Source organism: Gekko japonicus, unplaced genomic scaffold, assembly GCF_001447785.1.
Source record: "Gekko japonicus isolate JY-2015 unplaced genomic scaffold, Gekko_japonicus_V1.1 scaffold1984, whole genome shotgun sequence".
In the NCBI taxonomy this organism is placed as follows: domain Eukaryota; kingdom Metazoa; phylum Chordata; class Lepidosauria; order Squamata; family Gekkonidae; genus Gekko; species Gekko japonicus.
This window is the reverse complement of record NW_015169233.1, coordinates 338,087-353,970: the sequence shown is the minus strand read 5'-3', so window position 1 is coordinate 353,970 and position 15,884 is coordinate 338,087. Positions and strand designations below refer to the sequence as shown.

The following is a 15,884-nucleotide window of genomic DNA, read 5'->3' as shown; positions in this document are numbered from 1 at the left end:
TAAAACAAAAATCTAACTCAGCTTAGAGGCAACACTTGATGTGTTGCATTCTGGCAGCGGACACTGTGAGTGTAGAAAACAATTTGTCGCCAGAGTAGTGTTTTGGAAAATCTTTAGGAATTGTTTGGTGCGTTTACCATGGGGCACCCACCCAGAGCCTCTGGCATTTTCTCACTCTGCTGGCATCAAAACCAATTTAAGGCAAAATAGAGATATGGAGACTTTTCCATCCTCCTTTGCATCAATTTGACTTTGTTGGCAATGGCAACCCTAGGCCTGCAAGCACTCTCTGGGTGACTTCATGCCTCCAGACTGGCATGGCATCACTAGCCCTGGCTGCTTGCTCCTGTTCAGCCAGAAACCCCCTAAGGAAGCTGCCTGGGTGATTTTGGACCAGCCACAGACTTTCTGCCTAACCTATCTTACAGTGTTGCTGTACAGATCGCAAAGCTGAAGAGACTGAAGTAAGCTGCTTTGCTCCCCGCTAATGAGAAAGACAGAATATTGCCTAGAAAGAGGTTGCTGAGAGGGGTTGAGTTTGGGTTGAGTTTTTCTTCTTTTTTCCTCCTTTTCTTTCCCCCTTCCCTTCCTTTTTTGTTCTTAGAGCCCTTACCATGTTTCCTTCTTGTTGGAGTAGTGACAGCTTGAGCTTGCAAGAGCTCTTGTTTTAGGAGAGCCCACCCTTCACTTGCTCCTTTCCCTTCCAGCAGTCTTGCCCATGGAATGGTTCTCATCATGCCTCTGAGCTTAGTAGAGTCTTGTCTTACTGAAATCTAACTTTCATGTGTGGTTATGAACTTCCTTGGTCCCGCACAACAATAGGAATTCTAACAGGACATGGTCCAGAACCTTATCAAATCAGGGTGCCCTGAAGCACATACAGAAGGTGAATGAGCATGCAAAATTCATTCCTTGCCCAATGGTTTACCTAGCCTATTTGACACCCAGAGCTGGGCATTTTAATACCCCCTCCCACTGCTCCTCTCTCCTGTTGGGTCTGGGGCAGACAGGCGGGGGTCAGGGAGGAGGGAAACAAGCCCTCAAAAGCATAAGCACATAAGAACATAAGAGATGCCAATGTTGGATCAGGTCGAAGGCCCATCCAGTCCAACACTCTGTATCACACAGTGGAAGTGAGTGGAAACCGGAGAAGTGGGGCACGAAACAGAGCGGCGTGCCGTGGTCTTGGTACTTGGCTCGATGCGAGGCTCGGATCTTCTTGCTGGTCGTTGTTCATAGGAGGTAGAATCCCACCTTTGTCGCCACTGAAAAGTACTGAGACTTACTTAGAGAATTCAGCTCTCATACTTTATTCGGAGAAGAACAAGACAAAGTAGCCGGCTCACAGGCCGGCTTATATGCCCCAAGGAAAACACACACACCCCCACACACACCCGTGAATGGTCTATTTGTTGTTGTTCAGTCGCACAGTCGAGGAGCCTAGGTTCCCGATTGGCTGGGAACGAGAATTCGAACATCTATTGTGTTTGGGAGTGAAGCTCAGATCCCTCACCTGACCACATGTGGAATCGGCCGAAACTGGATTGAGCACATGGCTAGGTCAGGAGACAACAGCAAGGGAGTACCAGAAAAACATCTACTTCTGCTTCATTAACTATGCTAAAGCCTTTGACTGTGTGGATCACAACAAACTATGGCAGGTCCTTAAAGAGATGGGAGCACCAGACCACCTCACATGTCTCTTGAGAAACCTGTATAAGGGCCAAGAAGCAACAGTTAGAACCGGATATGGAGCAACTGATTGGTTCAGCATAGGAAAAGGAGTACGACAAGGATGTTTATTGTCCCCTTGCTTATTTAATTTATATGCAGAGTACATCATGCGAAATGCTGGCCTGGATGAATCACAAGCCAGAATTAAGATTCCTGGGGAAAAGATCAACAACCTCAGATATGCCGACGATTCCACTCTAATGGCAGAAAGTGAAGAGGACCTCAAGAGCCTCTTGCTGAGGGTGAAAGAGGAGAGCACAAAAGCTGGCTTGAAACTCAACATCAAAAACATCAAATCACTCTCCACATGCACTTTCTTTAAGTGAATGTTTTATTTAGAGATATGAGATGCTATGGGTTCGAATGCTTTGTCAGGACTGAGGTGCAAAGGTGGGAAAACCAAGTATAGGTACAACCCTAAAATTCCATTCATACACATCAGCATTGCTACAAAGACCATGAAAGATATACAACTAGCCAGGCACAGACTCTACTTCAAGGACACTCCCCATGTGAAAGATGTCTTTAAGGCCTCATGGAAGAGTTACTGAAGCTAGCCTCCCTAAATTACTACAGGTACTCACTTCCCCCCCTCAGGAATGCAAAGGCAAGCAAAGGCAAGCAATAAGGATGCAGGGAACAGCAAGCAAAACTGATGATGGGGTGCGGGAAGCAAGCGGGATACAATAAGCTCAAAGCCATCGGGTAGAAATACAACAGGTACAGTTGGTCAAATGCCTGAGTCTGACATACTGCCCCCCTCAAGCCCTCCCCCCTCCCCCCGGCTTGTGTGGATGACAGTGATGGAATTCTGTGATCAAATGGGCAGTTTTAATATGCTTAGCAAAAACCCATTCATTCTGTTCTGGCCCAAAGTCCTTCCAGTGGACCAGGTACTGTAACTTGTCTCTTTTGACCCGTGAGTCAAGGATGGTTTCCACCACATGGTGGAGTTGCCCATCTATCAGAAAAGGAGGTGGAGCTGGTGGATGAGGAGTCAAGGGCGAGGGTCCAGGGTCCTTTTTCAGGAGGCTGAAATGAAACACAGGGTGCAAAGAATTGAGAGATTTAGGTAACTCTACCTTAAAAGCCACTTTGTTGATCACCCACAAGACCCTAAAAGGTCCTATATATTTCCACTCTAGTTTCTTTCTGGGTTCCAGCCCCTTTATATGTTTCATAGAAATATACACAGAGTCTCCAGGGTTCAAATCCCACTCAGGGTTGCGTTTGCTGTCAGCATAGTGTTTGTAATCCTCTTTCACTTTGTTTAAAGTCTTTTGTAAAATATCCCATTTTTTGTCATATTAGACCACCATATTTTTACTGGTTCACTTAAGTCCATGCTTGGGATGGGGGTTCCCTCATTGCCATGCAACACCTTAAAGGGAGTTATTTCTATAGAACTATGGAGGGAACTATTGTAGCTGTACTCTGCAAAAGGTAAAAGATGCACCCAGTTATCCTGTTGATGATTGACATAACATCTCAAGAAATGTTTAAGAATTTGGTTGCTGCATTCCATTTGCTCATCCGTCTCAGGGTGGTGACTACTGCTAAGCCCTCGTTCCACCCCCAACAATGCCATTAGCTCTTTCCAGAATTTGGCAACTAACTGAGTCCCGCAGTCGGATATGACCTTCTTTGGCAAGGCATGCAACCGTATCACGTGTTATAAAAACAGCAAGCTGTTTAGCTGTGGGTATTTGTTTGCATGGAACAAAGTGGGCTTGTTTAGAGAGTAAACCGACCACTAATCATATAACCGACTTCCTTTGACTCTCGAGCAAATCGGTTATAAAGTCCATAGATATCACGGCCCAGGGACATTCGGGTGTCTCTAGTGGTTGGAGTTGGCCAGGTACCTTTCCTACCCTCTGCTTACTTCTCAAACATGTTTGGCACATAGCTACGTATTTAGAAATGTCTTTTCTCATCCCTGGCCACCAGAACTGGCGTTGGACCAAGTGTAAGGTTTTCAAGTAACCAGAATGTCCTGACATTTTATTGTGATGTCTCTGTGTTAAAATCTCCCCCCCCCTCAACATCTCAGGCACATCCGTTTTATCGCCTTTGCACCAGCTGCCATTATCCCACTGCTGCAGCCCTTCCTTTTCGACAGTCTCTAGATCACGAGGGGTGAATGCCGTCTTGAGTTTTTCCAGCCAGCCGCTCGGCTCCTCCTCCCTCCCCGCTTTCGCCTGACTACGCGTCATTACAACCCCTCCCAACTGGGCAAGGGAAAGCACAGTGTAGGTGACCTCATCATCTTGACTGGTGTGCTGTGGGAGGCAGGAGAGGGCATTGGCTAAGAAATTAGATTTCCCAGGGAGGTACTTTATGGTGAAACGAAACTTTGAGAAAAACTCCACCCATTGTAGTTGCTTTGCCATCAGGCAGTGAGGAGTCCTTAAGGCCTCTAAGCTTTTATGATAAGAACATAAGAACAAAAGAGACGCCAATGTTGGATCAGGCCAAAGGCCCATCCAGTCCAACACTCTTCTGTGTCACACAGTGGCCAGAAATACCAAGTGCCATCAGGAGGTCCACCAGTGGGGCCAGGACATTAGAAGCCATCCCACTGTTGACCCCCCCAAGCACCAAGAAGACAGAGCATCACTTGCCCCAGAGTCCCTATCTATACCTTCTGGCTAATAGCCACTGATGGACCTCTGCTCCATATGCTTATCTAATTCCCTTTTGAAGCTGTCCATGCTTGTAGCCGCCACCACTTCCTGTGGCAGTGAATTCCAAGTGTTAATCACTCTTTGGGTGAAGAAGTACTTCCTTTTATCCGTTCTAACCCGACCGCTCAGCAATTTCATGGAGTGCCCACGGGTTCTTGTATTGTGAGAAAGGGAGAAAAGTACCTCTTTCTCTACCTGCTCTTTCCCATGCATAATCTTATAAACCTCAATCATGTCACCCCTCAGTCGTCGTTTCTCCAAGCTAAAGAGCCCTAAGCGCCTTAACCTTTCCTCATAGGGAAAGTGTTCCAACCCTTTTATCATTCGAGTTGCTCTTTTCTGCACTTTTTCCAAAGCTATAATATCCTTTTTAAGGTGTGGTGACCAGAATTGCACACAGTATTCCAGATGAGGTCGCACCATTGATTTATATAGCGGCATTATGATATTGGCTGATCTGTTTACAATACCCTTCCTAATAATCCCCAGCATAGCATTGGCCTTCTTTATTGCAGTCACACACTGTCTCGACATTTTCAGTGAGTTATCTACTACAACTCCAAGATCTCTCTCTTGATCTGTCTCTGCCAGTTCAGACCCCATCAACGTGTATTTATAGTTAGGATTTTTGGCTCCAATGTGCATCACCTTGCACTTGGCCACATTGAACCCCATTTGCCATGTTGACGCCCACTCGCCCAACTTTGACAGATCCCTTTGGAGTGCCTCACAATCCTCACTGGTTTTCACCACCCTGAACAACTTCGTATCATCCGCAAATTTAGCCACTTCACTGCTTACTCCCAACTCCAAATCATTAATGAACAAGTTAAAAAGCAGTGGACCAAGTACTGATCCCTGTGGTACCCCACTGCTTACACCCCTCCACTGGGAGAACTGCCCATTTATACTCACTCTCTGTTTTCTATTAATTAGCCAGTTTTTGATCCATAAAAGGACTTGTCCTTTTATCCCATGATTTTTGAGCTTGCTTAGGAGCCTTTGATGAGGAACTTTATCAAAAGCTTTCTGGAAGTCAAGGTAAACAATATCTATTGGATCCCCCTTGTCCACATGTTTGTTCACCCCCTCAAAGAACATTAACAGGTTAGTGAGACAAGATCTTCCCTTACAGAACCCATGTTGAGTCTGCCTCAATAGGTTTTGTTCATCTATGTGCCTACTAATTCTTTCCTTAATAATGGTTTCCACCAATTTACCCGGTATCGACGTCAGACTGACTGGCCTGTAATTTCCCGGATCTCCTCTGGAACCCTTTTTAAAGATGGGAGTGACATTAGCTACCTTCCAGTCCTCAGGAATGGAGGCTGATTTTAAGGAGAGATTACATATTTTTGTCAGGAGATCCACAAGTTCACAATTGAGTTCTTTCAGAACTCTTGGATGTATGCCATCTGGGCCTGGTGATTTATCAGTTTTTAAGTTGTTTATCAGTTTTAGGACCTCCTCTCTCGTCACCTCAATCTGACTCAGGTCTTTCAACACCCCTCCCGAACTCAGCGGCTCTGGAGTGGGCAAGCACCTCTCATCTTCCACAGTGAAGACGGAGGCAAAAAATGCATTTAGCTTCTCAGCCATTTCCCTATCATCCTTAAGTACTCCTTTTACCCCTTGGTCATCCAAGGGCCCCACTGCCTCCCTGGCTGGTTTCCTGCTTCTAATGTATTTGAAGAAAGTTTTATTGTTGGTCATTACATTTTTTGCTATATGCTCCTCATATTTCCTTTTTGCCTGCATGACTACAGACTTGAATTTTATTTGCCCTGTGTTCTGTTTTATCAGCCTCACTGTGACTAGCTTTCCACCGCTTAAAGGAATCCTTTTTACCTTTTACAGCTTCCATTACTTTGTTTGTTAACCATGTAGGCTTTTTCTTATACCTGTTTGTGCCTTTCCTAACCTGCGGAATATTTTTTTTTGAGCTTCTAGATTCGTAGTTTTAAATAGTTTCTAAGCTTCCCCAATGGTTTTGACCCTTTCTACTTTTCCTTTCAGTTTCCTCCCCACATGTCCCCTCATATCAGAAAAATCACCCCTTTTAAAGTTAAAAGTGGTTGTGTGAGTCTTTTTGGCCAATTCCCTATTTGTACAAATGTTGAATTCAACAACATTATGATCACTGTTCCCAAGCGGTGCAATCACTTTTACATCTCTCACCAGGTCTTGAGTGTTACTTTGGACCAAATCAAGGATCGCCTCTCCCCTGGTAGGTTCCGTGATTGGTCCATACCTCAAAGGGCACCCTTACCCCTTCTAACTGGTGGTGCCAGTTAGTAAGCGCCAGCTTCACAGCTGCAGCCTCTTTGTCCCAAACTGCCCAATTATGCTCAGCCCCCGAGAACTTCTTTGACATGTAAGCCAGAGGGTGCAATTTACCATCTGCACCTCTTTGTAAAACTGCCCCCCATCGCTACATCAGATGCATCCACCTGCACAATAAAACCTTTATTTTCATACGGAGGATGGGTTCTGTCAGGCTCCCTAGTCAGGTCACACCACACAGGGCTTCATAAGAAGATAACTGTTTATTAGTGAACAGGGAAAGAATATGTACACAGAGGTCACAGAAAACAGAATGGCAGCTTGCTGACACTGACTTACTAAACATTCCCCCTGTGAGCATAAGCCAATGGATATAGTTTGCGCACATGGCAAAGCAAGCGGGCAGAGCAGAGAAGCCATTAACTTTCCCAGCCGTGGAAGCGGTAGCTGGAACATCTGCAAGGTCAAACATAAGATAGCACACAGTAGCTGGGCAGGAGAGAGCTGAGAACCAGAAGGAGGATATCCCTCCACATTCCAGATCTATGACAGGCTACCTGACATCCTGCCCCTCCCAACGACCCCCCCCCAGGTTCCCCCAAAACTTGGAAACAAATTGTAATGCTCACTTGTACAGATATTTTGGGTAAACATATTTAAGGAAATGAATAATATTCTGGATTGCAAACTGGAATGGAAGCCTGGCATAACAATGTTAAGCATTTTACCAAGTAAGCTTGAGAAAGGGGGAAGGTATGAAATAAAAAATCTGTTCGTAGTAACGATAAAACTTCTTGCACATACTGAAATAAGCTTAGGCCAAAAGTAACATGTCTGATTAATTGACTGTAATAAATGGAGGATCAGAATGTAATAAGATATAAACAGTAGTGCAGTTAGGCATTTTTGTGCTTCAAACTTTGGAACTAATGTGATCTTTGGAAATGTGGATGTTATTTACCCTTGCCGTAATTATCTAAGTGTATTTTGTAATTTTTTAATAACAAAGTTTAAAAAAAACAATTTGAATGCATGATGTATGGATGGAAATTGCATAGGGACTTATTTTTAGGTATTTGGAAACTGTTAATAGAAACTTATGTGTAGATCCACCACCACAGTTGTTATATTTTTGTCGCTAAGTTTATTTACTCCCTCTTTTTCTTCTTTTTGTAAAAAAAAAAATAGTTGCTGGATTTTAAGTATTTTTCCCTTGTCCTTTTTTCTATTTTTTTTTTCTGAAAGAAATAAATTTTCAAAAAGAACATTGTGGACAGGATGACCTGAAGTGATGTCACACTAGCAAGGGCATCATCCCTCCTTCCCAATTTTATCCCACGGAGAGAGTGGGCAGAGAGGGTGAGAGAGTAGTGGGCATTCGGGTGAGCCTGCATGAACCTGTGACTGGTAGCATATACTGATGGACACACCAGGAATTTATTCTAGCTCTCCAAGATTGTAATAATCTCTCTGGCTCAGAAAAGAATGAAAACAAAAAGGTGCTCTGTGGGTAAGGTAGTAGTGAAGCACACACACAGACAGTGGAATGTGGCTCCCTCAAGCTGGAGCTCCTTGAAATTCCATGTCATGAGACACTTTGTGGATTTTATCAAAGCTTTTCAAGTTTTTCAGGGCAAATTGGAGAAGAGAGATGGACTCAAAAGAAAACTGGCTGCTTTAGTATCACTTGTGCAGCCCTGACCCACACTTAAATAGTCAGGGCCTTGCTAGAAATTGCGCACTCCTGCTGGCTTGGCAGGCTTCAAAGTTCATTTTATCAGTGTCTGACTCTCTCAGTGATGGTTATTACTTCCCAACACTGCATTTTGGTATCTATGTATATTTATTTTAGAATGTGAAACTTGTTTCATTGCCTGGGATAACGGGAAGCCACTGCAGTTGGTGTTTTCTCAAGAGAAACCTATTTCCTATCCCCACAGGGCAAAACATTATCTATCGAGGATGCTTTAGAGTGCCAGAGAATTTAACAAACACCTTGCCAGCCACTCTGATGCACTCCAATCTGACGGTGGAGATGTGCTCTGAATTTTGCTCCAAGAAAGTAAGAGGAGATTTCTTTCTTTTTCTGTCTTTCAAGTTTTGGACACCGTGCAAAGATATCTTTGTGTCTCTGGACTCTCTTTGTAAAAGAAAGAAAGACAAAGTGCAGCCCAAAGCAATGAATGCCTGTGATGGCAAATGCATCTGCAATGGCTTTCTTAGCAGGGCGAAGTGAATGTTCTTGTCTTCTTTCTTTTTATATTCATTTATATTTTTCTCATCAGTTTGGCTCCTCTATGTTTTGCTGTTGGTTTTATAGGTTCATTTCATAGAATCATAAAGTTGGAAGGGATCCCCAGGATCATCTAGTCCAACCCCCTGCACAATGCAGGAAATTTACAAATTCCTTTGCCCCACACACCCCGTGACCCCTGCTCCATGGGCAGAAAATGACAAGAAACCTCCAGGATCCCCAGCCAAACTGGCCTGGAGAAAAATTGCTTCCTGACCCCCAACGTGGCGATCAGCATTTTCCTGTGTGTGTAAGAAAGGGCCACAAGAACTCAGCACTGAGGCAACCCTTCCTGCCCTCCCTCGCATGATTTGCCTAAGTTCATAGAATCAGCAGTGCTGTCAGATGGCCATCTAGCCTCTGTTTGAAAACCTCCAAAGATGGAGAGCCCACCACCTCCCGAGGAAGCCTGTCCCACTGAGGGACCTCTCTTAACTGTCAGGAAGTTCTTCCTCATGTTTAGCCAAAAACTCTTCTGATTTAATTTCAGCCTGTTGGTTCTGGTCCGACCTTCTGGGGCAACAGGAAACAAATCTGCCCCATCCTCTAGATGGCAGCCCTTCAAGTTGTATGCATGATTTCAATAAACCACGTAAATAGACTGCCACTTATATACCCTGCCTTCTTTCTGTCACAAAACACAAGGGAATGTGTGGAGTTAGGGTGGGGAACATCTCTCCCAGGAGGAACAACCCCATTTAGGCATCCACCAGACTCCTGATTTGTTTTGTTCCAGGTGGTTGATGTGCTCTTCAGCCTGACGTGGGACTAAAGTATCCAACTCTGGGCTTGGAAACCCCTGAACACTTGGCGGGTGGAGCCCGGGGGAGGGACCTCAGCAGAGTCCAATGCTGTGGAGTCCCCCTTTCAAAGCTGCCACTTTCTACAGGGGACGTGGTCTCTCTAGTCTGGAGGCCACGTGTAATTCTGGGATCCCTGCAGGCTCCACCTGGAGGTTGGCAGTCCGACACGAGACCCGACATCTATGGTCTCAGATGGCTTTACCAATGTGCGCAGGACAGTAATTGAAAACTGTACATCAGTGGGGGTTTCTGCTTCCAGAACTTGTCCCGATGGCGGCCATGTCCAGAGCCAGTCAGGATGCTGCCTCCGTTCCCTGGAAGGTCAGGTAGTGAAGGGAGGGAGTTCGGCTTTCCTCTCTCTCCTCCTCCTCCTCCTCCTCCTCCCTTCCAGATGTCTTCTCATTCTCCCTGTCTTTTTAGTCTAGTTTGGAGGACAGACAGCCACCTGATGCCCTCCTCTTCAGCCTCTGGCCATGATCCCACCTCCCTCTGACAATACATCTTTGGCTATTTAAAGCTGCTCATAACACCTATTAAATACTTTTATAAAAGAGGAGCACCAGTATTTCTAATACTTCTCATTGCCGTATCTGTGGAAACCTAATTCCAGAGACTGGAGATATGAGGGAAACCTGAAATCTTTAAAGATATATATGGGGTTAATCCCCCCCCCCAATAATAGAAGTAGCACTAGATCAAAGTTTGAGTCCAGTAGCACCTTTAAGACCAATGCATTTTGTTCAAATTATAAGCTTTTTGTGCACGCAGACTTCTTCAGATACATTGAAATGGAAGTTACCAGTCCATACACACAGGTAGAGGGTGAGCAGCAGATTAGCATACAGCGTAATAAAGGTTTTTAACAGATCCAAGGACCAAACTGGGAGAACAAGCTTAGTCTATATGGTCACCATTTGTTTCGGTTTAATTCTAGAGGGAAAAATAATGAAGGAAAGAAATATATCAAAATTGGAGATGTACTCTTGCCGAGAGTAATTTACTGAGACCCTGTCATTACACTCCATCCGTCTCCTCTCAGGCGTGGAGACAACAGTACAGTATCCTCTGGGCTGTGGCTGTGCTGAGTGCATCTCCCCTGTCCCCAGACCAGAGAAATACATTCCAGTCTACCATTCCAAATTACATTACATTCTACAATTCGTTACATTCCAATCTACTGTACCCAAAAAGAAATAAAATAAAATGCAATAAAGAGGATGTACAGCCCTTCTGGGGGACTGGTGAGAATACAGATGTAAGGACTGAATGATGTTAACATATGGAGTAAGATAAGAAATCAGTATCCCTGTTAAATCCTGGGGGTTCCATTGCTCTTAGTGTTGTAATAACTTGCAGCTCAGCATTTTCCCTTTCCAGTCTGTTCCTGCAGTTCCTTTGCAATAAAACAGGTACTTTGAGGTCACCCATTGAATGTCCTGGAAGGCTGAAGTGTTCCCCTGCAGCTTTCTCAGTCTTGTGTTTCTTGATGTCATATTTGTGTCCATTTATCCTTTGGCATAGAGTTTGTCCTGTGCAGAGAACTGAAGGGCTTTGTTGGCATTTAGTGGCATGTACAGTGTTAGAAGATGAGCCAGTGAATGAGCCTCTGATGGGGTAGTTGATGTTGTTAGGTCCGGTAATTGTGTTGTCTGGGTGTCTGTGGCAGCAAAGTTGGCAGCTGGGTTTACTGCAAGCTCTGGTACCAGTGTCCGTGTTCAAATGAGATGCTGTATTATTGTGGGTGAGTTATTGTCTCTTTTGGGCCTGTTTTGTAACAGGCTTTCTCTGGGTATCATTATGGCTTTGTTAATCTGTTTCTCGACTTTATCAGGTGGATATTTTAGTTCCAAAAGGGTTTGCTGCAGATCCCTCAGGTGAGAATTTCTGTCTGTAGGATTGAAACAGATGTGGTTGTAACGTAGAGCCTGCTTGTAGACCATAGATTTTTTTGGTAAGCTTAGGGTGTTAGCTGGAGGTAGGTAGATAAGTTTGTCAGCCAGCAGGTTTCTGGTGTAAGGTGGTTATCTGTGTGTCCGTTGTGTATTTTTACAGTAGTATCCATGTATTTCTTGCATAGATTGGTTCATTGTCAGGTTGATGGTGGGGTGATATTTGTTGAACTCCTGGTTGAATTTGTCCAGGGCTTCTTTCCCATATGTCCCGGCAATAAAGGTGTCATCAGTGTAATGCGTGTGTAAGAGAAGTGTGAGTGGGCAGGAGTTCAGGAAGCACGGCTCCAACTCAGCCACTGTGATTCCATGTGGGTGCCTATGGCTGTACCATTAATCTGAAGGTACAAGTTGTTACCAGATTTGAAGTAGTTATGAGTGAGAACAAAATCGCAGATTTTGGTGGCAAGGTCAGCTGTGGTGTTGTGAGAAATCATGTTTCTTATGGCTTGTAATTCATCCTTGTGTGGGATGTTGGTGTACAGAGATTCCACATCCGTGGTGGCCAAAATAGTATTATCCGGAAGGCTATTCAAAGCTAGTATTCTCCTCAGGAAATCCATGGTGTTGCACACATAACCAGTGTTCCCTCTAAGCTGAGTTAGTGTGAGTTAGCTCACAGTTTATTAGCCTCTGGCTCACACATTTCTGTCTTGGCTCAGGAAGGACGGCTCCAGAGCAAACTAACTTATGCAGTAGCTAAATGGCTCACTCACAACTTTAATGCCAGTAGCTCACACAGTAGAATTTTTGCTCACAAGACTCCACAGCTTAGAGGGAGCATTGCACATAACTAGAAGCATTAATGACATATGGTCTTAGAACAGAGTCCCTCTTAGAATAGAGTCCCTCAGGTGAGAGAGCCTACGTCTGGAGCAATGGGGCACCTTTGGTTGCCAGGTTTGTATATTTTTGGTAGAAGGTAAAAGGTACCTGGCCGAGGTTCCTGTGGTGTGTCTGAGAGGGGTAATTCCTTCACAATCTTGTTTAGTTCTTTTTTATATTCCTGTGTTGGATCTGAGGATAGTTGTTTGTAAAAAGCAGTATTTGTAAGTTGTATTTGCTGTGTCTGATCTATCCATGATGACAACAGCTCCACTTTTGTCTGCTTCTTTAATTATAATCTCTGGATTATTCCTGAGACTGTCTATGGCCTTCCTTTCAGCATGGTTGAGATTCTGTTGTATGCAATGGTGTTTGTGGATCACCTTGGTTTGGATTCTACCGTGAAAGCATTCAGTGTAGAGATCCAGTGTGGCATTGTTTGTGACCATCAGGAGGGCGCTCTCTCTCTCTCTCTCTCTCTCTCTCTCTCTCTCTCTCTCTCTCTCTCTCTCTCTCTCTTGTGGTGTTGTTTTGATGGCAGTTGGTGGTTAGGATCTTGTTCATTGGTGGGTTGGAGGGATGCTGACTGTTCTCCAGTAGATGGTGTGATGGCATGTTGTGAAGAGGCTGTCTGTTCTTTCATGTCCTGTTCTTGGGTATGTTGAAAGTACTCCTTCAGGAATTTGTTACTAACTCTACGAATGAGATCTGCTCAGTACCTAAGAAATATTTCAACTTCATGTTCTATTGATTGTTCAATGAGGATTGTACCTAAAGATACGAAATATAAAGGGTGTTGTGTAACAAAAGTTTTGTGTTCTTTTTGTTAAATGTTAGAAGAGTTGTATTTTTGTAAAATTTGTTGTTTATAAAATAATAAAATAAAAATTAAGTTTAAAAAGAAAGAAAGAAATTACTCCTTCAGGCACAGATGGCAGAAGAAGGCTTCTAGCACTGGTCGTTTATGAAATGAATGCCCTCAGTGGCCATTGCTAGATATTGTCTTGTCCGCCTCTCAGCTTTGGTTTCCGTCAGTACGAGACAGATGGAGAGGCAGAGCCCTTTCTAGAGCCAGGGCTGACAACAACCAGAGGGGAAACTCCCTACCGTGCAACTTGTAGGACTCGCCCAGGCCTGGCTGCAACCACATCGTGAAAGCAAGTGTGACATAGTGGTTAGAGTTTCAGACGATGTTATGGGAGACCCAAGTTCAAATCCCACACTGTCCTGATAGTCACTGGGTGGCCTTGGGCCAGTCACACACTTTCAGCCTGACCTACCTCATAGGGTTGTTGTGAGGATAAAATGGAGGAGAGAAGAATGATGTAAACAGCTTTGAGTCCCCATTGTAGAGAAAGGTGGGGTATAAAGGAAACAAATAAATAATAAATATAGCTTAAGATTGGGGGGGCAGGTAAAAAGTAGGTTGGTTGGTGGATGGTAAGGAGAGAAGGATAAGAGGAAGGTGAGGATATGGGGCTTGCTGGGGGTAAAGAGGAAATAGTGCGGGGAAGGTGATAGTGGGGCTCCCCACTGTGCAACTGGGCCTGGCCCAGGGCCTGTCACCCTGCTTCTGGACCATGGTTTCCCCAGGTAGAGGCTGCCAGGAGGAGGGACGGTGGGGCAGCTGACAACAGAGGGGGAGACAAAGGTAGGTTGGCTGGTGAATGGGGAGGAGATTAAGGCCCAGTCTGCATCCAGCATTTGCTCCGCTGTCTTACGAAACCCACCCTGGAACAGAAATCCCCGTCTGTCCGTGAGGCACACCACTTTCACTTTGATTGAGTGTCGCATTTTATGGCAGCATCCAGACAGCGGCCTGCCGCTTTCACTTCCTTTGATCTCTCGGGTTTTATGGTGGCTGTCTGCATAGATTTATGGCAGTTTTATGGCCATTCAGGGGCCACTCTGCAGTCAGTAAGGCGTTGGCCCAGGGTAGTTGAATGTAGTTTTGAACTGCATCTTTTTCCTGTTCCAGTGTGGGTTTGGTAAAACAACTGAGCAAGTGCTAAATGCAGATTGGGCCAAAGAAACAGGAAAGGGGGAGAAGGTATAGGGGTTTTCAGGAAAGGCAAAGAGGAAATAATGGGGGAGGAGAGAAAGAGATTCCCCCCACAAGTCCTTCTTGTTCTTTTATAAAACAGTAAAAGAAACCATACCAAACAGTGAGAGAGGACCTGGTAGATGTAAGCAAAGCACGACACAGGTACACAAAAGGTAAAGAGACGCTTTCATGTTTAATAATAGCAACAAAAGAACTATAAAAAGCAAATTAGAAAGCTGTGTGACATTTTTTTTTAAAAAAAAGATAGACAGTACAAAACTTCTAAAAATGGTAAAAGAAATAGAAAACCGAACCATTCCAGCATTGCTTGGAGCCAGACCTGTCCCCAGTTGGGGGTCAACGCTTACTTACAAATGACTCCAGAGGCCACATCATGGACTCCAGCAGGGGGTAAGAATGAGGGTTCAGCTATGACAGCTGCCTCCCAAGACAGCTTCCCAGAGCCCTGGCAATTGCCTCCCTCATTAGACGCAGAGCCTGATGCTGCCGCTTCCTCTCCTAAGTAACCAGAGGGACCAACTTATGTGTTTCAAGAGGACTGAAATTCTATATATCTGGATAGGCTGGCCAGCAGGGCTTTTAAAGCCACTGCTAACAACTTCACATATGACAAATTACATAGGCTGGGTCTGGGGTCCCTGCCCTACATCAGACATAACAGTAGCACATGTGAATTGTGGGTTCTCCTCAATTCCTGGGTGTGTGCCAAACCCAATTAAGAGCCGGGCATGGGTGCCCAAGCAGAAGGGGACTCCTCAGGCTTCCCCACATCATTTCCCTAACCTGAAGGAATACCAGGAGAGTCATAGTCCTGCATTGGCCAGGCTGAAATACTGCCTGCAGTTCTGGAGGTCTTACTTCAAATAGGATGTGGACAGAATGGAGCCTGTGCAGAGGAGAGCAAAGAGGATGATCGGGGGCAGGGGTGTAGACTTTCCAATTTCCCGGGGGTGGGCTGGGGCTGGGGCTGAGGCATTGCTGTGCTAGGAGCAAGGGTGGCTGGAACCAGTTGCCCCTGGGCAGGGGTCTTTTCATAGAAAAAGAGGTGCAGGAGCTCATTAGCATAACTCATTAGCATATGTCACACCCCCTGACATCACCAGAAGTGTGTCAGAAGGCCACACCCTTCTGACATCACCGGAGATGTGTCAGAAGGCGACACCCACCACTCAGGCTCCACCCCCAAAAAATCTCCAAGGTATTTCCAACTCAGAGCTGGCGAGCTTCTGCCATTATCATATCATA

At 45.0% G+C, this 15,884-nt stretch overlaps 1 protein-coding gene across 1 annotated transcript in view; it reads left to right on the top strand.

Moving 5' to 3' along the window:
* Positions 1-8,644: 8,644 nt before the first annotated feature.
* The window catches only part of WSCD1 (WSC domain containing 1), a gene marked incomplete at its 5' end in the record, with an annotated part of 38,531 nt that continues 31,291 nt past the window's right edge, over positions 8,645-15,884 (top strand). The window contains one exon of the mRNA XM_015416444.1: positions 8,645-8,766. Coding sequence (XP_015271930.1) covers positions 8,645-8,766 — 122 coding nt within the window. The remainder of the gene's footprint in view (positions 8,767-15,884) is intronic.